Below are 23031 nucleotides of genomic sequence, written 5' to 3'. Positions count from 1 at the left end.
CTTTTTCTTCAATTTTGTTTTATTTTGTTGATTCGGGGCCCCCTTGTGGCCGACTGGGCCCCTATGCGTCGCACAACGCTGCCACATACCCCCAACCATAGTTGCACCCATGAAGGTACAGGTGGCGTTTTAATTGTTAGATCATTCGTAACGGCGCAGCCACGAAATTAATTGGTCCTCCACTGGTCGGAGCACGAGAGATTCCCTTGGGATTAAAGAGCCCCCCCCCCTCCGATGGGGAGGGAATTCTATCGGAGTACACCATTAAATGCCTTTAACACATCTTTTTTTTCAACAAAACTTTCAAGTTTTTACAAAACGTGGGGGCTAAGTCGTTGTTTGAGGTCCTCGCATCATTATTGTTCTGTGCAATGTTCCGACATCCACGCTCCCGGCCTTCACCAACCCCACCTGACTAGCACGGTGAAGTACGGTCACGTAACCCGCCGCACGACTCTCGGGGCGTGAGCGATGCCCCCTCGTCGTCCCAGCAGTGGATTAACAAACAAACAAACGCGTCGCGCAGTGCACCCTTTTGACAAAACGTGAACGTTATTCGCGCGACGCTACCACAGGAGTCTAACCGTTCGCTCGCGCGCGCGCGTACGCACGCATGCACTTGCGCTGTTGCGTAAAGGATGCCATCGGCGCGGACACATCGAGCCAAACGAAGGACAGCGTGAAACCTGTCCCAGCGATCCGTAAGAAGCTGCCGTCTGCCTCCAGTCAGGCTGGAGCCACACAGGACAACGACTCTGGCGAGGTAGAGTGTCACACGCCACACCTCGCTGCCTGAGACAGCCAGGCAACCATTGTTTATTGGGAGTTCTCTTGCAAATAAACAATTTTTGTTATATCAGGTAAGGCCCACTGAGCTATATATGGCTTTATTTCAGAAGTCACCTGGCTATCACAAATGATAGCTTGACGAAGTGGCTTATCATTTAGAAATTTCTAGCAGCCAAATACTCTAAACGCATGATTCTAAATGTGGAGGGAAAAACCAGATGACCCGGACAAAAAAAATCCATGCGAGCATGGGGAGAACACGCAAACTCTAAATATACAGGCATCGGGATCGAGTCCACAACCTCCTGTATACCAGGCGAGGTAGTTAACATCTCGCCACCGTAGCGCCCCTACATCTGGTAGTCCAGCAGCAATTGCCTAACAACCCTGACTGCTGATGAGATACCGAAGACGGGAAACTGGTTAAAGAGTTTGCTTGCTTAAACACGTGGTGCTTGCTGATATTGTTCTGGAAAGCCAATAGGCTGCTAGGCTGAGACATTTTCATTTATATGTGGAGGCAAAGAACAAAGTTCTGGCTACGTGTGCTTTTATCCTTGGTGTGTGTATAGGGCAGATTGTGTTACTTGTAACGTGTGCTTGTAGCTGGTATTGTGATTCGAATGGACATGGTGATGATGGTGTTGCTCTCAGCTGCAGCTGCAGCAAGTGAAACCAATTGTCAACGCGTGATTTAAGACCGTCTCTGAGCAGTATGTATGTTGAACCTCTTTCCCATCGTACGTTACCAACCATGCTAATCGGAGGTGCGGTGTAATCAACACACCGCACCAGCGGCGCACGATTTTTTTTTTGCCACTCTGTCGTCCGATTTAATGCGGTTGGCTACTTACGGTGCGAAAATAAGTTCTGCATACGTTAGTCTCAGCCACCGGCCATCGCTCCTTTCCCGCGACTCGTTCTGCCCAAGCCCCCACTTCCTTTTCTTTACGGTTCATCCGATTGTCTCTAACCCGTCGATGTTCCCGAAGCGCATCCTTGGACAGCATCGCTTGTTCCTTGATGACGTGTCCGCTAAAAGCACCGTGTGTACCCCCTCAATTTTATTTTGACGGATGTTGCGTTGGCTTCGTAAAAAGGTAAAGGTGGAGCCCAGAAAATTGCTCGCTCACGCCACTGCTGGTCAACATACCTCCAATCTAGAGAGGGAGCCCGGGGAAGCCCTTTGAGAGGAGATTTTGGCCTACTCTTCCTCACTGGCCAGGCATCTCTAATGGCAGAAGTGGGAGTTCAAGTTCGTTTATTAGGTATAGCCCTGTGAGCCATTCGGCTCTTGAATCGGGAGTAGCCACACTTTACCCCCACTGCATGCAACCTACCGATCGAGCAACTGTGCTTGAACCCATTTACACTGCCCGGTGGACAGAGGCTGCGGGAATGGTGGTGGGGAGGGGTGGGTACCGACCGGGGATTTAAGAAACTTTGACCATCATTTGAATCGCTCCTCCGGGGGATCGACTCGAACCGGCGACCTCCGGAGTGAGTGCAAGTCCAGTGCGCTGACCGTTAACACCGCGGCAAGCGTCACCCCCTTTGGCTTTGTGTTGAGAGAATAAGTTGACCCCTCTGTGTGGCGGGGGCGGCGGGTGGATGATGGAACATAAAACAGCGCTCGGTGTTTTTGTTTTTTAACTCGAGCCCTTTTTGCTCGGGCGCTACCACAGCCGCCGCAGCAGTCCTCCATCGAGCGGTCGTCATCGTCGCAGAAGACGTTGAGGAGGGAGCCGCAGAGCAGCGTGTGCTTCTTCTGCGAGGAGCACGTGTACGTGCTGCAGCGACTGAGCGCCGAGGGGAAGTTCTTCCACCGCGAGTGCTTCCGGTGCAGCCACTGCGAGGCCGCCCTGCACCTCGGAGACTTTGCCTTCGACGACGAGGAAGGTGACCTCCTTGGACGCGGTCCCGCTCTAGAGGTCCCCAGTCTCATCGTGGCATCTTCGCGGTTGATACCCCGCCCTCACCGCGCTCCCGGGCGTGTTCCCTCCCTTGGCTTCCACTCCCTCGTTAGTCTCGGCCACCGGCGATCATCGCCACCGCTGGCCCTGACGTGCTCTGCCCAAGCGCACGTAATTTCATGACGCCAGTCTTTAAATCTCTTGATGGCCTTGCCCCCACCTCATCTTGCCTCTCTCATCTCCTTCCGTGTCCCCTCTCGTCCTGTTCGTTCCCAATCTTCTCTCTCTCTGTCCCTCCTTCTCCCTGTACCAAATCACGTGTTATGGTGCTTCTCCCTCTGTGCCACCCCTCCAGTGGAATCAACTTCCCCTGTACATTAAGCAGATCACATCTTCCATATTGCCCATTTAGATCACATCTTCCCTATTGCCCATTCTCTTCCTCTTCCCTCGCCCCTCCTCCACTCCTCCTCGTCCACCCTCTCCCACCATTTCATGACCCCTAGGTATCCCTCTATGGCTGTCACGCATTGTTCAATCCTCGTATGCTCCTGCCAACTACATCACCATTCCATTCTGTCACCGTTTGGTAAGCCATGTCAAGCTCCTTGAGTGAAGTCACTCTATAAATATAAATTGGATTGATATCTTGAATTATGTCTTTGACCTACGTATGCTCTCTAAGCCACTTGTTTATATTTTTCTCTCTCTCAATGTAATTTCAAGCAAGCATCTATCCATGCTACTTTTGCATGCTTCTCAGCTTTTGTATTAAAAATAAACCCTCATAATTGTGAATGACCATGTTTCTGAACTATGCCGTATATCAGAGCAGCATCCTCATTGTCATCCGTACGATGTCTAACTGGCACGTGTTCTATAAATGTATCCTGCACAGAATTCCTCTTGCTGGTATATTCACCAAAGCACCGTCGTTATGAGCGCGTGTATTTCACTCGGCGTTTTCTTCGCGCTTTAATTGCACAGCTGGGTGGGACGTGCATTAGCCCTGCTTGTCCTCCGTCTCTCTGTAACGTGCGATCACAATCGCGTTCATGAACAAGATGAAATGTAAATTAAACGTGAGTGCAAAGTTGCGTTGGAATTAGGGACTTGCCTTCAAGAAAACAATGGAAAATTCATCAAAAACTTATCCAAAACTTGATGATAAGTAAAATATAAACCCAGTAATGATGAAGAAGCGTCTGCTACCAATGCGACGACATCACACACCATGCTCGCGCTCCATCACCGATGACGCCACTTTTTGTCGCGGCATTTTTGTCACGTCTAATTAAATACTGGGGGACAAACGTACGTTTGCAAAGTGTTACGGAAGCCATGCCTGTGCATGCTTTTTATTTTTTGTTTAAACCTTCACATTGCCACAACTGAGCCTTACTTCATTTACTTGATGTTTGTGTTTCTTTCTGGACAAGTTTTTACTTTTTGTTTTACCACAGAAAAGTTCTACTGCAAACCACATTTCTGCTTTCGGAAGAGTCCGACCTTCAGCACGAGAAAAAGAATGTTTGAGAAGATGCGGCAGACTGTGGTACGGTATTTAACATTTTTTGTAAGAATGTTTGTGCACTGCAGATACTGGCTTGGGCTGCAATGTCCAGCAACCTTCGAGTGAGAAAACTCGACAGAGTTGACCAAACTTGAGTTGACCAAACCTGTTATTTTTTGTAAGAGTGTTTGTGCACCGTAGTGCGGTATTTAACATTTATTGTAAGAATGTTTGTGCACTGCAGATACTGGCTTGGGCTGCAATGTCCAGCAACCTTCGAGTGAGAAAACTCAACAGAATTGACCAAACTTGAGTTGACCGAACCTGTTCTGTGTTTTTGTAAGAGTGTTTGTGCACTGTGGTACGGTTTTTAACATTTTTTTTTGTAAGAATGTGACGCATCTGCCCTGATGTTATCTTGAGTGGAATTTACAGTTTAGGTCAATGCAGCCTTTAGTGGGCCCACATTCACAATTGAGAGGGGAAAAGCTGAAATGCATCACATTGGCAATTTGCCCCATTGTTGTTGACTTTTAGCAAATCCCAGAAAAATCAAACAGATTTCATGCAGCTAAATCAGTCACGTACTTTCTAGGATCGTATTGGTTCTAGGAAGTATGTTGCCTGAATATACTTCGATTTTACTCATATACTTTAATTTCAAGGTTATGAAAATGCTAGAAATCATCAGGATGACCCGGCAATGATGTAATCATTTAATAAAGGAGGAGGCTGTATAATATTAATGTATTGCCTTCATGAAGTTATTATTGACTCATGAATAACTTAATTAATGCAGAGATTGACAATGACATATTAGAATTACAGTACACTCAGCTTTTAGAACTGTTTAATTTAACACGTAGCCTATGGCGATTCGCGTTATGATTCGTAATTAAATTTTACGTTGCGACACTGAAAATCCATTCTGAATCGCGGTGTCATTTGTTGACATGCTCCCTAACCAGAAAATGTTTTTTTTGGGGTTTGTTTTTTTGTGCAATGCCGAATAAAAGAAAATATCTCTGGACAATAAGAAGAAAAAGAAGGAATCTGAGAAAAGTGCAGAAGAGTCGAAAGAAAAATCACAAGCAGAATTGGAAAAACCCAGCGAGCAAAAAACACTTCAGGGAACGGTGAAGAACGAGGAAAACCTTCCGGTGGGAGGTGACCGCCTGACACCGGAACAATCTCAACCAGAAGATGAAAATTCAGTGGGACAAGGATCCGTTGAGAAGACGACAAAAGCTGAGGAAAATGCAAAACCAGGTATTTAATTATTCATCTTATTGGTTATTTCGGTAAAGTCACGTAGAATGGACATAATAAAATAATAAAAATAAAACATAATAAAATAATTCTCACGACGTGAGACTCTGTCTTCTCGACAGACCTGTTCTCCACCTGGGGACGGCTGCTTGCGTTGTGGCCGAAACGTCGTGAGAATTATTTTATTATGTTTGATTTTTATTATTTTATTATTTCCATTCTACGTGACTTTACCGAAAGAACCAATAAGATGAATCCCTGCAGTCACGAAAGCTTTAAATCGATATTTAATTATTATTATTATTTGTAAACACTCCCGAGGACCATCAGGCCATACCCTGGCTACCACATTCAGACAAGCCCCTCCCCCCCTCCCTCCCCTCCCCCCCTTAACTTGTATTTAAGGGCTTGCCTCTTGGATTTTTTCCTCGCTTAATACAGTAAATTCAGCTGTGACGGTCCCTCCTGATGACGGAGACACTTGTGTTGCCTCCGAAACGTCGTGATTTATTATTTTATTTCTATTATTATTTCTATTATTTTATCTACGCGACTTTACCGACAAAACCTAAGAGTATGAATCCTTGCAGTCACGAAAGCTTCAAATCTAGAAATAAACACTTCTGCTTCTTTATTTGCAGAAAGTATGTTTTTGTTTTTCATTATTCGCATTCATCTTTTTAGATGTCCCACACCGACCTGACACACGCGTCACAGAGGAGCCACAAGGCAAGGACAACGACACAGTCCCCGGTTCAGAAGATGCTGCCGATGATGTGGAACAACCAAAGAAGTCGAAGAGCATTTGGAAAAGATTTAAAAGAATGTTCAGGCGAGTGAATGATGTTAAGTTCAGCCTGTTGTTTTATCGTACCGCGCATTCTTCTGCATGGCGCCTGACGTTTCGCTCCATCTGCCTAGAGCTGCTTGAGGAAAAGAAGCTTATTTGGTTCTTGGAGATGCTGTCGGCACGTGGAGTGACATGTCAGACATCATGCAGAACAAAATGTGGTACAACCGCAAAAAAACCACAGCTATTTTAGAGCATTCTGCAAAAGATGAAGGTTTGTGGTCTAGATCTTGGTGTCTCTGGAAACGTAAACTCACTCAAGCTTTTCCCTTCTTTTGCATTCCAGATCGAGGTCGCTGACAGATCTCAGAGACCACCAAAAGATGCATGATACATCTGTTTGTTCTGATAACGAGCAAGATGAACAAGTGAATGCTGACAAAGGTAAAAAAAACATGTCAGGAACGTAATAATAGCAATAATTTCAACTTATAAAGCACAGTCATCACTCTCGAAGAGAGATAACGACTTGGAGGCTTGAGCAGGGCTGTGTTATCCAACACTGGTCAACAAACAAAACACATTTTTTTCTGGCCTGGACTTTTGCAGCTGTTTTAGACTAATTTCAGGGTGCTGATTCCAAATCTGATCTCAGATTTGCTCTATCACGTCTCATTTCATGCTATCGGCATACCCCATTTTTATTGATTTTACCCGAAATTAACTCTGTCACTTATGATTGCAAGTTGTTGCGAGTCAGTGACTGCTTTAGTGTTAAAATATGGTGCTGTATTTTTAGGATAGTGTGTTTATAATATCATTTTATGTAGATATCCACATTTTTTTAATATTTTTCTTCTGCAGTTTTTATTGAAAATGCAATATTTGATATCTCAAAAACCTGATGTGATAGACAAAACAGATTTGGAATCAGCACCCCAAAATTACCTTAAAACCGTTGGAATATCTTATGCCAGAAAAAGTGTGACCAGTGCTGCAATAGGCCACAATAGGCACTGTGCCTAGGGCCTACGGAAACTAAAAGGGCCTACGAAAAAAAGTGTTTTTTTTGTTTGTATGATCAAAAATTTATCCAAGATATCTTCTTGAATAAGTATTTTTATGCAGCAAGGATAGGCACAGTGTTTCAAATAAAATCTGCTTCTCTGCGGCACAGAGCACGGACTAAGTAATGGACGTATCGGCAGTAACGACATCGGTCCAGCGGCTGGACGAAATACCGCGTGAAACAAGGCCCTACAAGTACCTTGATCCGGCCCTGGGCATGATGAACCAGATAGGCAGGAAGGCAGCAATGACCCAGCGTCGAAAATTTCCAAAGCTCTGCTGTGCTCTATATGTTAAGGTGTTGTAATTAGCCAATGAATGACTGTTTACATGTGAGAGGAAACCGGAGCACCCGGAGAAAATCTATGCATGCGAGGGAGAAACACTCTATCCCATGCAGATGGAACAGGTGTAGTCCAGATTTTTACGGTGCCGCACCCTCACTGCCTCCACAGTGCCGGATTGCAGGCGTGCGTAGCAACCTCCCCGGATTGTATTCTAATGTTGTTCATAACAAAACAAAAGGCTGTTTAAAAAAACATTCACTCAACACTTTACAATATACTCTTTGGGTCTTTCGGTAAAGTCACGTAGGTAGAAAAATAATAAATCAAAATAATAGTGATCTTTACCAAAAGACCCAAAGAGTATGGATTCCTGCAGTCACGAAAGCTTCAAATCAAAATTGGACTTTACAATATATCACTGATGCATTGGTTCATAAACAGAGTGCTTCACACACTGCGTGATAATTGGATGGGAATTAATGTATTAATCGTCACCAAGTGCCGGGTTCGACTCCCAGTTCGGGCGTCTTTCCGCGTGGAGTCTGTATGCCAGGCGGTGGTGATGCACGTGGTCTGTACTCCAGCACTGTGGATGCAGCGAGGCACAGATGTCGTGAAACTCCCTTCCCATGGGCATCGGGATTCCCCACTCTGACTTACCAGAAGGCAGTACAGCAAGTTGACTAATCTCTATCTAGTTTTGCAGCCTCGCGCGTGTGGCTGTAAAACTTGGGTTATAAACATTCCGTCATTATGTGGCTCAAAACATCTTAAAAATAAAACGCCCCCGCGCAGGACCCTGCTGCAAAAAGAGTCCTACGACCCAGTGTGGCTTTCCTGGATACATAAGCAAATGTTAAAATGCTTTCCTGCTGTTCTGCATGGGTTTACCCCCCTAAAGCTAAATAAAACACAGACAATCTAACCGGTTGGCCAAACATCGGAATGCTGAAACGTGACATCATCACTCATTTGGGCTTACAGGTAGGCAACATGTAGCAACATCGCCCCCTACTGTGCAAAGCATGGCAGGACCCTGCTGGGTAAGCGTGCATAATATTAATAATAATTCCGAATGATGAATAGACTTGTTCCTCATCAAGTAAATTATGTTGATTAAGACAGATACTGTGTGTATGTGTACGCATCTTTTTAACGCATGTGATCGGTTGTTTTCAGGAAAAAAAGTGTGTTATTGTGGGGAGTGGTGGTGCAGTGGTTAGCGCACTGCGCTACAACCCCGGCGACCCGAGTTCGATTCCTGCTTAAGACCAATAATAGCGTCGAAAATCTGAACCGGTCGTGGGCCTCGCCTAGGCCGACTGAGCCTTAAATGAGCACCTGGTGCAGTGTTTAAACATCGCCACTGGGGAGACAAAGGCGGCCGGGCCTGGTGCTGGCCACCCACCCCCCTCGTAAATGCACGTGCCGGTCTTCATAAGTGCTCACGAACAGAACTTTCTCCAACAGTCTGTTGAAGGCTATACGGGGGATCTTTGTCTTTGTGTTCTCAGAAGCTAAGCTTCCACGTCGGTTTTCAATGCGAGGGACACGGAAGAGGTTGCGTGTAAGTGACTATTTTGTAATAATATTCACACCTTACAGCGACACACTCGCCGACAACAAATATTTTATTTGATTGTGTTACTCATCTTGGCTCGAGCACACATGACATGCTGTGGTTTAATATTTCTACCATTAAACTCGGCGATCCCTTGACGCCATCTATACAAATAGTTCACAATTAATGTAGCAAAGCTTGCGATACACTCTTCGTGCAGGCGCAAAGGCATTAAAAGGACAATCACTGTTTAGTCACAACCCGTGCGTAGGTTTTCGCAGTTGTGGCCGTACAGCTCTCCTCTGTGTTTTCGGGTTGTACCACGTGCTGTTCGGCGCGGTTTCCGACGTTTCGCTGCCCTCGCCTGGAGCCGCCTTCAGTAGCTAAGGCTCCCGGCAAGGTGGAGCAACAGGCGGCACAACCCGAAAACACACCGGGGCCACGTAGTCGTACCTCCCCGGCAGCACAACTTACATTTCATGTCGGCGCGTGCACAAAGTAACCTTTTGGCTCGGTGCACCGTGCGTGTGTGTGCGTGTGTGTGCGTGTGTGTGCGTGTGCGTGCGTGTGCGTGCGTCTGCGTGCGTGTGCGTGCGTGCGCGTGCGTGCGTGTGTGTGTGTGCGTGCGTGCGTGCGTGCGTGTGCGTGCGTGTGCGTGCGTGTGCGTGTGCGTGCGTGCGTGTGCGTGCGTGTGCGTGCGTGTGCGTGCGTGTGCGTGCGTGTGCGTGCGTGCGCGTGCGTGTGTGTGCGCGTGCGTGCGTGCGTGTGCGTGTGCGTGCGCGTGCGTGTGTGTGCGTGTGTGTGCATGCTTGTGCGTGCGTGTGCGTGTGTGCTCTCGCAGCGGACGCTGTCCCTGCCCTCTCGCCCCTCGGCGAGAAGATCGGAGGCGCACGCCGGAATGTCGGGAGCGTCGCCGCGCAAGCCTCCGTGGAAGGCGGTAGAAAGCGACAGTTTGGACGCAGTGAAGCAGTCGGTGAAAGATGCCCAAGAGCCGCCGAAGGAGACGCGGCCTCCGGGAGAGGAGCCCATGTTGCCGGCGAGACCGACGCCGCCTCCGAAACCCCCCCGCAATCTGTCGTTGGCGAGTCCCACGTCGCCCACATTTAAACAGATCTTGGAAGAAGCGGAGTCGAGAGACGCAGCCGCGGGGAGGGACGCGGAGGAGCACGCGAACGCCGTCCCAAGAAAGGTGGAGGTGGTGGCGGACGTCTGCAAGCCGCTGCACATCCCCGCCGCCGACGACGACGAGCAGGAGAAGAAGAAGAAGAAGAAGCCGCTGTCGGTCAGCTTGCCGCGGAGCGACGGCGAGAGGGACGCGGAGGAGAAGAACGGCATGAAACTCAGGGCCGGGAAGTTGTTGGAGGAGGAGGGCAGTTCCGCGTGGAAGCAATCGGCGCGTCAGTCGGCGTCCGGGCTTCGCCGCAAAAATGCGACGAGGTCCAAGATTTTTCTCAACCAGGACAGCGCGGAGATGGATGTCCTCCCGCCTGACGTGAAAGAAGAAGGTGATATACCGAGCGCTGCTTTTGAGCAGTTTTTTCCCTATTCTACCTCTACATAACAAAGGCGCAGTCCCATTTACAGCAGCCGCACCTTTGCATCAGCTGCACCTTAACAACTCTTGGAACCTCCCAGTTCAACCAGTCTACACAACAAAGGCTCATTCCTAGCAGCGGCTTTAGCCGCACCAACTTCTCAATAATAATAATAATATCCAGGGGCCTGCCTTGGCTCCTCCCACCCTCAACCAGTATATATAGAAGGACGGTTTTCTTGGAATTTCTCTTACGTGATACAGCAATCGTGCTGTGACGGTTCCACCTGAAGACGGAAGCTTGTGTTGCCTCCGAAACGTCGTGATTTTTATTTTATTTTTATTTTACTTTTATAAATTTTAATTTATATTATTTACCTACGTGACTTTACTGAAAAAACCTAACAATATGAATCCTTGCAGTCACGAAAGCTTCAAATCTAGTTTTTTTCTATCCAAACGTGTCGCATTGTCGCGATGAGGCGTGTACCGATGCCATCGATTCGACAATTGAAAGAGGTTTTCGAGGCTCACGATGCTCACGTTGGATTGCGAGCATGAGCATTGGTAATGAACGAAATATGCAAATGATATGTTCATATTACATTTAGGCTAATTGGGCAGACGTCACTGGAGACGAGAGACAAGGTGAGAAACGATACCTTACGAGATGGTAATGTCCCGAAATATCGATTCTCGGTTCGAAAAACACGACCTTACGGGATTCAACTTTTAGTGAACCGATGGGTACAATTAATTATTTCGACCCTAAACCTTTGCCGAACTGCATTTTCGCAAGAGCGGTGCGCTTTAAACTTTCTCCCGATGCTTAATGCACACGCGGCCGTTGCTTGACTTTCGCAGAAGCTTCGTCTCTCTCGCATCAAGACAGCGACTCGATGGGGACCTCCGAGTCGGGCGACGAGCGAGAAGACAAGAGACCGCAGGTAAACGCCGCCCCCCCCCCCCTCCCCGTTCGTAAGTTGCGCAATCGTTTTGTTCTACGCGGATGTATGCACGTTGCACGCACGTATGTCCGTTGAACTTCTTTCGCACCGTACATGGCCTACCGTGCTAATCGGAGGTGCGGAGAAAACCAATGGATGGCTTTCACGCCCCAGTGTTGTTATTGACAGCAGTGATGTTCGTTATTTACGGGCTCTTTTTGCAATCCCGTTTTCGATTGTGCCGTTGTCCGTGTCACTGTCCCCACCCCCCTGCCCCCCACTTCCCCCCCCCCCCCCCGCCGCCTCCCCCCCCCCGTTAGTGTCTGCACTGTGCCGTGTCACATGAATATGCATGGTGGCTGCTCCCATGTTCACGCTAAAACATTTATGGGTTATTGGGGGCATTTAATCATGACTTTGGCGAGGTAAAAAAAAAATCGCACATGGCACTAATTTTAATTGAACAATGATTTTCAGCCGAAAAGCCGTAAAAAATAAATTACTGCCGGGAACTTACAGATTGCAAAAAAAAAAGTGGACAAAATAAATGTAATGGCCTTTGGCTTAATAAAGTTAATATAGATAGTCTGTGTTGATTGTTAATGGAAAATGTATTATAATGAAGTGGAATTGGTAGTTAAATGCTCTTTAATCTCATTATTTCGCTCTGAGACTAACAGTCCAGGGACAGCAAAGAGCCATCTTTACAGTGAATGATTTTACGGAGCCCTTTGTGATGCCTATTTGTATTCTACACATTTCATCATCGTCAGCCGTGATCAATCCACTGCTGGACAAAGGCCTCCCGAAGTCATTACCGTCCTTCACAGTTACACGATGCAACAATCCAACTATAGCACCGCCTTCACTCCTGTTGATTTCATCGCTCCATCTCCTCGCATGTCATCCAATGCACACATAACATTCCTTGGCCGCCGCTAATCTTAAACATCGACCCATCATTCCTACCAGCAACGTGTCATGCTCAAGCCCCCACCCACTTTTCTCAGCATCTTGATTCATATCTTGAATCTGTTCTCTAATCCACATGTTCCTATTTGTCTTCCAATGTAATTCCAAGGACATCCACCGGGATGGATGTGGCAATAATTGTCGTTGCGCTTCAGTGTGGGAGATGGCGGTGGCTTGGGGGCAGAGGTCGCAAACGGGTTTTGATCCCTTACCCGTACCCGTACCCGGCCGCACCAGGGTCGCAAACGGGTACCCGTGCCCTTCCCCGGCCGTACCCGTACCCTACCCGTACCCGGCCGGGTACGGGTAGGGTACGGGTATCGGGTACCTGATTGCGACCTCTGGGATGAAGCCATGTTGCAGGTGCGGGTGGGTTGATTCTAGGAACTTGAATTGTGAGAAGAGACAAGACGTTGGGAAATGAGTGACAAACGGTTACTCACCAGTGACTCACGGCCTACCCGTACCCATACCCGGCCGCACCAGGGTCGCAAACGGGTACCCGGCTACCCGTACCCGGCCGGGTACGGGTAGCCGGGTATCGGGTAGGGTACGGGTATCGGGTACCCGGTTGCAACCTCTGCTTGGGGGGGGGAGGCTTTCATCCGACAGTGGGTTGATTGTGGCTGCTGACGATGACATCGACGATGACGCCTGGAATGGATGGGGTGGCCAGTGAAATGTTTGCGCTGGATTTTCAGAGACGGCTGACGAAGATGGAGCGCCAGCACCGGATGTCGGTGTTGCAGTCGGTGCGAAGCTCTCGGCATCACGAGCAGCAGCGGCTTAACAAGGCGCAGGTGAGCAACGCAGACGCTCGCCTCGTACGATTCGCCGTGCCGCTCATCTAATATTTACAGCCCTGAGTCGGTGGCGGGGAAATTCCACCTTCCTATGGCTACGATGAGTCTCGACATAGGACCACCCACAAAAGTGGTGTACACCCCCCCCCCCCCCCAACCAGGATGTGAACTCGCAACCTTCCAATTGTGAGCTGCTCACTCCATCGCTGGGCTACCTGGCTGGTTGAACGGGGTGCGTGCGTGCGTACGTTGAACTTCTTTGGCACCATACGTAGCCAACCGTGCTTAATCGGAGGTGCGGGACGCAGAGCACGACGCACAGGGTTCGCAGATCGCATAACGCGAGGGGTGACATTTAGAAGCACGAGATGGGACGGGCGCTGTTTATACAGGCAGGAGATGCTGACTGTGGTTACAGTTGGTGGTGAAACCAGTGGCGGTGACGAGGCGTTCTCGCCGCTTGTTGCAGAGGTTTACGGTTCGAATGCAGCGCCCCACCCTGCTTGTACGTGTATGTATCTATGTTGAACTTCTGTCGCGCCGTACGTAGCCAACCGTGTTTATCGGAGTTGCGGGGGAAGGACAACAAACTGAACACAAAAAGCAGTTATAAAAGAAATGAGTTTTCAATCCAGATTTTAAAGTGCAAAGCTCCAGTGGCTACTGCGGGTTACACAGTGGACATCAAAAGATCCCGTGACGTCAATCGCAAGAGTGGGTCATTGTGCGCTGGCATCACGTGCTGGGTTTGCCAAAAAACGTCAAAAATGTACCGGCAAATTGACTCAATTTTGATTGCTGATTGCACCCCACCACCCCCACTCCCCCCTGCCAATTCCAAAAAACTTAGCAGGACCCTCCTGAATAAGCGCCATGAGACTCCGTGAGGCTTTCCAGGGGCAGACGAGCATAGCAATCACAATAATAATGATGATGATGATGAGAAATAAAACCCGTGGGGAGGATTAACGGAGCCACAAGTTAAATGGTGGCCAGGTAGGGGTGTTGTCAATTGCCCACTCAGCTCTTGCTGATAATAATAACAACAACAACAACAACAGGGGTATTGCAACAGTCGTATTGGCTGCACATGCAGTACAGCATTGGCACGTACAGATGGGTCTGTACAACGTTACAACCATTTAACATTCTGTAACAAGAACTTTGGATGTTATTAAAAACAATAACTTAACAACCCTCAATCACGTTCGACTCAACTCGTGAGAAGGGCAATCCGTTACAGTTACAGCTATTCACGTTCAAATGGTCATCGATGCAATGTACGTTACATCAAGCGAACGTCGGGCAATCGTTTGAAGTTGCAACTCTCCTGCAGCTTATGGAAATGTATGGAAATTAAATTGTTATTGCTTTGATAAATCATCAGATATTTTGTAAGAGCTTCAGGAAAATAACACAATTTATAGCGCTCCTCTGCAGGGGATGATGGCTTACCCAAACCGTGTCTTTCCTGTGCACTGTTTAACCAAACATCACGAAATTGATCAACGCGGGTTGGTGAAGGGAGTTGGCCAGGACCAGTCCAGATATCATTTGCCACTGGTGTTAGCCGTGGAAGGGAATTGAACTCGGGTCGCTGGGCTCACTGCACAAATGCACGAATCGCTGCACCACTGCCCTACCCATAGAGCTTCATACACTTATGATGCGTTTTCTTTTTTGAAAAAGTTTTGTAAGATCTCGTTTTTTTTATTTCACCTTTCGCAGATGATGCAGCGCGAACTGCAGGAGTTGGAGGAGAAGCAGAGAATCCTGGAGGAGGAGGGGGTGAAGATAGAGAAGACATTAAGAGGAGGTGTGCACAATTACAATTGTAAATGTTGCAGGTTTACTGACCATCACACCGATGTGCTGAAGTAATAGCTAACCGGCACATTTTGTTCACGTGACAGACCTTACGAATTGGTTGTGTCGGGTGGTGGTGGGTTAATTCTACATTTACATGTACGTGATCTAACTAAAAAAACTTTGTTATCAGTATAATATTTATTTTCATCTTATCTTTGTAATATGTATCACTGGCAGATATAACAACATGTGACAACGAGCAATTTTATACAGCTTAATTCACGCAAACTTCACCTCCGTGAAATACAATCCACAAACGCGGAGGTACATATATACGTATCAAGATGTTTTCAGACAACTCATTAAGTGTTTATACGTGTGGGATGGAACCGGATCACTCTGAGAAAACCCATGGAAGGCGAGGGGACAACACACAATATCCCATACCGAAGGGAGACTTTATATTTGTCCTCACTTTGCTGCAACGCCTTCTCCTGGCGAACCAGGGTGTAGCACCATTGGAACCTTATGTAACAGTAAAAAATATGATAATTGTTTTTTTACCCTTCTATCTGGCAACAAAACTGACACCTTTTTTACAAGGAGTCATGTTTGCATAGACCACAATACCTGCAGTCATAATGCAAACAAAAAACATAACTCTGATAATGTGCACTGTCCTTGAAGTTGATTGGTCCACACCCGAGACAGCTTTCCTCTGAGGAAAGCTGTCTCGGGTGTGGACCAATCAATTAGAGGAAAGCTGTCTCGGGTGTGGACCAATCAACCTCAAGGCCAGTGCATACATTATCAGAGTTATGTTTTTTGTTTGCATTATGACTGCAGGTATTGTGGTCTATGCAAACATGACTCCTTGTAAAAAAAGGTGTCAGTTTTGTTGCCAGATAGAAGGGTAAAAAACCAATTATCAGGGTGTAGCACTTCAGCGGCCATGGGAACGGAGTTGCACGACATCTCTGCGATCCACCAACACTTGCCTCCACATTGCCGGGTTACAGGTGTGCATAGCCATCACCGCCTGGCGATGCTGTAGGGATGGCTTTTTCCGAATTTTTGAAAATCTGGCCTGGGTATAACAATTCGGACGATCCAAAAAATAAGTGTTGCAGACTGATCCGAAAAACATGTTGTCCCACCTAACGTGGCATCACGTGGCGTTTGTGACATTAGTTGTGTCAGCGCAAATACATGTAAAATGACTGCATCATATTATTAATGATGATGCAAAAATTCTCCAACATCAAAGAATACGAAATTAGATTTATTATTACTTTTAAAACCAGAACTCATCCTTTGTATGATGCTTACTCCGTTAGAATGTCCTTCACTTTCCGTAACGTAATGGGTGGGATGTAGGTCAGGTGATAGAGCAGGAAGATTCCCAGTCGTGAAAATGACAAGTTCGAATCCTGGTAAGTCAGATCCATCAACCCCCCCAGCGTCAATAAAATCGGCGTACACCACAATCGCAACCGCGAAAGCCTACGCCGTCATATCTCGTCGTACCGCGTAGCCGCATTCGCTAACGTCGAGAGTCGTGGTACTGACTGTGCGAGTTCTCTCCCCCTCCCTCTCTCTGTTGTCACACTCGCGTTGTCTGTGTGCGTGCAGACGGGGTGGACAATGACAACCCCGTGCTGATGCAGGAGTGGTTCAAGCTCATCGGTGAGAGGAACCTGCTGCTGCGCAAGGAGTCCGAGATCGTGATCATGTGAGTTTGCCGTGCCGCTCAGTCAGTCCCTCGGGAGGGTGCCACGTCTGCGTTGATTTGTCACTTCAACGTGTGTACGGGGATGCCAAGAGGTGAACCCGTTCGTCTCTTGGCATCCCCGTAGCTGGGATGGAGGGGCGAAGAGCGTCAGCTTAAATAGTCGCTCCAAGCCTGGGGCGTGCCATTCAGACTCTGTCTTCTCGACAGACCTGTTCTCCACCTGAGGACGGCTGCTTGCGTTGTGGCCGAAACGTCGTGAGAATTATTTTATGATGTTTTATTTTTATTATTTTATTATTTCCATTCTACGTGACTTTACCGAAAGAACCAAGAAGATGAATCCCTGCAGTCACGAAAGCTTTAAATCGAAAGATAAATAAACACTCACCGGGTTCTAACGGCTCGTCGTGAGCTCGAATGGTGCGCTCCCCGACTCTCATTGGCCAGGAGCTATCACAGAGGGGAGCCGACACAGAGCGAGATCTTAACTCCCTCGCCTGGCATGCAGGAGGTCGTGGGTTCGATTTCGACCCTGAAGCTTGTATATTTGGAGTTTGCGTGTTTCTGTCTCGCGGTTGTCGCGTGGATTTTTCTCCGGGTCCTCCGGTTTTTCCTCTCTAGATTTATAAACACGTGTTTCGAGTATTTGGACCGCTTTAAATTTCCACGTGATAAGCCACTTCTTTGAGCTATCATTTGTGGCCAGGTCACTTCTGAAAAAGAGCTACGTAGTTCAGTGGGCCTTACCTGGTAAAAAAAAAAATAGTTTACAATAGTTTACACGATTGCATTTGAAGGTGGAGAGCCTTTGAAATCGGATTTGGTCGTCAAGGAAAACTAAATGGAAAATGAGTAGCCGGTTGGGAGACCTTGGGGATAAATGAAGGGGGGATTGGTGGAGAGTCACGGAACGTTCCAGCAAGGATGGGGAAGAGAATAGAGGGAGGGGTAGAAGTGGCTTCCAGCAAACACTCATTTAACCTACGCAGTGCATTATGGGGCAACACGGCGAGCAGTACAAACCTCGCTACCTCAGCGTGTTTCCCAATAATGGCTGACAATAGTGGAGAAGGATACCTGAACCCACGCATTACATACAGCAAAGACAAAGATCCCCCACATAGCCTTCAGCAGACTGTTGAGGCAAGTGCTGTTTGCAAACACCTATAAAGGTCAGCACAGCTTGTGAGGGGGTGGGTGGCCAACACCATGCCCAGCCATCTTTGTCACCCTACATGCAGATGTTTACACACCACACCAGGTTCTCATTGAAGGCTGAGTCGACCTAGGAGAGGCCCACGACCCGTTCAGAAATTCGGCATTGTTTTGGTCGTGAGCAGAAATCGAACTTGGTTCGCCGGGTTTGTAGTGCAGTGCTCTAACCACTAGACTACCGCTCCCCCATTGCACACAACATATACCCAGCAACGAACGTTGATGTCTTTTCACGTGCCCTTAGATTGCACGTATCCTCGATATTAATTCAATCAATATTTAATCGCTGCATCAATGCGTCATTCCACCTTCAACATTTGTGTACACGTGGCATGTGCAACAGCAAGCATAATGGGTCTGTCGGTGCTGCAGGATGCAAGAGCTGGAGCTGGAAGACAGGCAAGGACGTCTGCAGCAAAGACTTGACACCCTCAGCGCCTTAAATGGTACGCCGACCGCGCACTCCTGCGAACTAACAAACCGCTGAGGCCGACACAACGCAATAATCTTGATTCCTCTGCCTTTAATCACCTTGGACGGTGTCCAATCTTGTCGAAATCTGGAAGCAAAGCACAGCTTGGGCCTGGTTATTGCTCGGATGAGAGCCTGCCTCGGAATGCCCAGTATTGTAGGCCAAGGTTGCGGGGTGACGAGGAGATGGAAGCACACAGCGCTGCCTTCTTGAATCCTCCTGTGCAGAGCTTTTGAGTGTTCTCTCCTTGTATGAATGTATTTTTCTTCAGGTTTTACTGCTTCTCTGCACATGGCAAAAAACACACAGGAATGGAATTTGCCAAATATCTCAATTTAGTAGGTTCCTCCTAAAAGCCTTCGAGACCTGCCTGGGTAAATAAAGGGTGGAATAATAATAATTATTATTATAAATGCAGACGCTGCTGTGTTGCAATGGTGAGCTCACTGGACGTACAATCTGCAGATCACCGGTTCAACTCGATCTCCCGGCGTGGCAGTTGAAATAAACAGGGCGAGTTACTTAAATCACCGACTTGGTCTGCCCAGCAGTATAGCTGGTTACAACACAGTCGATCGGCAGATCGTGTTTGATGGTGATTCCTCCAGTCTAAATAAAGATTGTGATTCTAAAGTGTTGGTTATTCCCATCTTTTTCCATACGTCCGGCCAGCATGGAAGAGTAGGCCAAATACCATCTGGAGACCCTTTCACCGGCAGTGGCGTGAGCGAGCAATTGCAGAGCTCCACCTTTACCTTTCATTATATCCTCTAGAGAAATGGTTCTTAACCTGGGGTGCACACCCCCCCCCCCCCCCCCTGGGGGTGCGAGATGCCCTTTCTGGCAGTGCGAGACATGCATGATTTTTTTGGAAGGTAAATCATCTAAACAAATTAAGGATGGGCATGTAAGTTACAACCACTTTGTTTCATCAAACCTAGGTGCGAGAAGCCCTTTCTGGGGGTGGGAGACATGCATGATCTTTTTGGAAGGTAAATCATCTAAACAAATTAAGCGCGGGCACGTAAATACAACTACCTAGTTTCATCAAACCTATGAATGTATTAACATTATACATTTTTTTTGTTACGATTGAGAACCAGAGGGGTGCAAGGCTTCAGTAAAGGTAAGGAACCGCTGCTCTAGAGAGGGCTCTATCTCGAGCTTCCCCTAGCGCGGAGGCCCTTCCGCCAGCAGACGTGCGAGAAACAAATCGCAAGGGCTGTGACGTTTACTCCAATTAGAGGTGTTAATGTCTTGGTCCTGTCTCTCTCTCTGTGTCGGACAGCGTCGGAGTATGATGAAGAGGAGCAGCAGGAGCTGGATCGACTGTTGCAGGAGAAGATCGAGGTTGTGGAGCAGAGGAACACTCTCGTGTCCCTTCTGGAGGAGCAGAGGCTCTTGGAGAAAGAGGAAGACAAGCAGCTCTCCGAGACCCTGGGCATGCCGAACTAAGTCTGCTCGTGATGAACTCTAAAACGGCAGAGAGAGATTACGTTTGGTTCCGGTGCAAATATGACGTAACTTCGTCTCGCTACCGATATCGAGTCATCCCCATAGCTGAGAATTTTTGTAACACGGCACGAGCACGAATCACAACTGGTGGCAATGAAGTTCCTTCTGCAGGGGATCGTCGAAGGAAGGCTCTGGGGAGGGGAGTGGGTGACATAAAACCAATTGGAGCACGTTTCTGTAAATGAGGAGAAGATCGCTAGACAGAAGAGTATATCCAGGCTGGAAGCAAATAAGAGGCATAATAATAAAACCTGCATAAGGTGATTTGTAGACGGCAAAAGGGCACGATTGTGACCATGTGATCAGTCCTCCCATCATGCCTTGCATGACACGTGACATCACCACTGTGCATGTGATGCACAGCTGGGTCTAGATGCTCCCGTTTATTTACACTTCACCTCACCACACTGACTGCCGGCGTGCTATACGGTCAAATGACCCTCATGATCGGCACGGCGTGGGGTAGGCCTCATCCAGCAGTGGATTGAAAAGAGGGGGATTGTAGACTGTTGGAGATATTGGGATTTACATGTAGACTTATGGAGAAATTAGGATGTACATGTAGACTTATGGAGAAATTGGGATGTACATGTGGACTGTTTGGAGATATTGGGATGTGCATGTAGGCTGTTGGAGATATTTCTATCAGTGGGCAGTTATGACTGGAAAATAACTTGGATGTCTTTGCATCCCGTTGCTGATGTTGACAAAACGTACAGGCATTTACCTATGGGACGTATTGATCAAGACGGGCCCTCAATGCCATTCCCGCACCTCTGATTTTGCACGATTGGCTACGTACGGTGCGAAAGAAGTTCAACATGCGTATGTGCAAGCAAGAAGAGATGAGAGTAAATTATTACAAATTTAGAGTTTTTCAAACGTGATTTAATTTTAAATCCGTGCGATCGCACATGTGGGCGGGGGGGGGGGGAGGTGGCACAGTGGTGAAATGAAGTCCCCACACAGCTCCCATGATCGATAAGCTCTGGGCAAGGTTTTCATCCAGCAGCGGATTGGCAAAGGGCTCTAAATTTGAAGCACATAAACAATTTAAGGACAATCCATCGTTATTTTGCGTGCAAATATCTCCCTCAGTAACGGAGGCATCCAGTGAACATTATAGCAGAACGGGAGCGGTACGGGGGGGTGGGGGCACGGAGCATAAGGAATGAAAAAATAAACCCATCACGTCCTCCGAGGCGAACAAATAAACATTCTTGGCCATTAAATGCATCTAATGAATATAGAAATGCATTAAAGAGAGTATACGCTGACTGGCAAAACAAAAACTAATAAACGCTTAGAAAGTATTTTACAAATGGCTCAATGTTGCTCAAATTCTGGAATAATTCTTACGTTTATGTGAGGTCACAGTTAACCGGGTCTCGTGTCTAAAATTCACGACGGTTTTGGGTATTATCCTGGGTATAAAAAGTTAATTGCTGTTATTTTTTAACGCCTATATGTGGGTTTTTTTTGTCCTTGGTTAATAATACATTACATTTACTACTGCAGAAATTACTCAGATTTTTGGTTGTTAATACGTATAATTGGTTTATTTTGGGTGAGATCGTCTAGGTATGGTGTAATTTTTTTTTACAATAACCCTCCACCCGATGGAGCCATTCAAAAATAAAATTGTCACGTGGGAAAATGTGTCAATTGATTTGGTTAATTCTAGATTTGAAGCTTTCATGACTGCAAGGATTCATACTCTTAGTTCTTTCGGTAAAGTCACGTAGGTAAAAAATGAAATTAAAATTAATAAAAAATAAAAACAATAAAATCACGACGTTTCAGAGGCAACACAAGCTTCCGTCTTCAGGTGAAACTGTCACAGCAAAAAATCTGTATCAAGTGGAGAGAAGTCCTAAGTGGTACGACCTTATATACTGGTTAAGGGGGGAGGAGCCAGGAAGGGCCGCGGGAGAGGAGGAGTTGTGAGATGGTCAGTACTGCTGCTAGAACTGAGCCTTTGTATTGTAGATGCCCATATGTAGATAAGCCAGCTAGGATACAGATTTTTTGCTGTGACAGTTTCACCTGAAGACGGAAGCTTGTGTTGCCTCCGAAACGTCGTGATTTTATTGATTTGGTTAGTCAGCCAGACTGCTTTAGTTAGCTAGACAGATTTAGTCAGCTCGACAGAGAGGATGAATGATTGAAACGCGGCGGATAAGACTCGACTAAAATTCCCATCGACTATACTAAGACACAACTAAAATAGACAATGCAGACGAAAGTTACACCGGCATGCATGCACGTGTATCAGTAAAGAGAAAAAAAAATATTTCTACTAATTTCGGTTCTCACAAATGCCTATTTCTGTACACATGCAGGGTGACAAGTAGACGATCCCATGGAGTGCTCGTCAGATGTAATATTTTACTTTGCATTATTTCCCCCACCCCGTGGAATTACAGCTTTTAGGCACCAGCATATTGTGACATCACAAGTGGTCTTACCAGCGCTGTTTAAACGAAGAAGAAATAATGCATAATTAAAGGAAGAGCCATTGGCATTATTCCCAACCTTCAAGCCCTTCACTATACCCACCATTAATTTTTCTGTAATCCTCGCGATTTTAATTATCCATCGCATCGCAAGCACATAAAGAATAAGTGGACAGCGTGCGCTATCATGCTAAGCTCTCAGAAATGTAGCTGCCGTGCACACTGGAATGTACAATTGTGGGGCATCAATGCACGTTATTAGCAGTCACCTCTTCAATGCTCTCGCTGCCCAGACTCCACCATCACATCCCAATGTGCCCATATCCTTCTCTCGTGGACTCTAAATGGCATGTGCGGTGAGTGGGTCTGAGGTTTCCCAGATACTC

At 47.1% G+C, this 23031-nt stretch overlaps 1 protein-coding gene across 1 annotated transcript in view; it reads left to right on the top strand.

Moving 5' to 3' along the window:
- LOC144723017 (F-actin-monooxygenase MICAL1-like) overlaps positions 1-21846 on the top strand; it is a 52236-nt gene extending 30390 nt beyond the window's left edge. The window contains exons 17-30 of the mRNA XM_078601517.1: positions 638-763; positions 2475-2688; positions 4166-4257; positions 5232-5484; positions 6169-6316; positions 6621-6718; positions 9144-9196; positions 10032-10695; positions 11589-11671; positions 13345-13443; positions 15175-15262; positions 16888-16987; positions 18575-18648; positions 19963-21846. Coding sequence (XP_078457643.1) covers positions 638-763; positions 2475-2688; positions 4166-4257; positions 5232-5484; positions 6169-6316; positions 6621-6718; positions 9144-9196; positions 10032-10695; positions 11589-11671; positions 13345-13443; positions 15175-15262; positions 16888-16987; positions 18575-18648; positions 19963-20129 — 2259 coding nt within the window. The 3' untranslated portion in view covers positions 20130-21846. The remainder of the gene's footprint in view (positions 1-637; positions 764-2474; positions 2689-4165; positions 4258-5231; positions 5485-6168; positions 6317-6620; positions 6719-9143; positions 9197-10031; positions 10696-11588; positions 11672-13344; positions 13444-15174; positions 15263-16887; positions 16988-18574; positions 18649-19962) is intronic.
- The last annotated feature ends 1185 nt before the right edge of the window (positions 21847-23031 follow it).

Source organism: Lampetra planeri, chromosome 16 (assembly GCF_965212315.1).
Source record: "Lampetra planeri chromosome 16, kcLamPlan1.2.h2, whole genome shotgun sequence".
NCBI classification, from domain to species: domain Eukaryota; kingdom Metazoa; phylum Chordata; class Hyperoartia; order Petromyzontiformes; family Petromyzontidae; genus Lampetra; species Lampetra planeri.
Note: the sequence above shows the minus strand (reverse complement) of the source record. Positions and strands in the feature narration are given on the sequence as shown.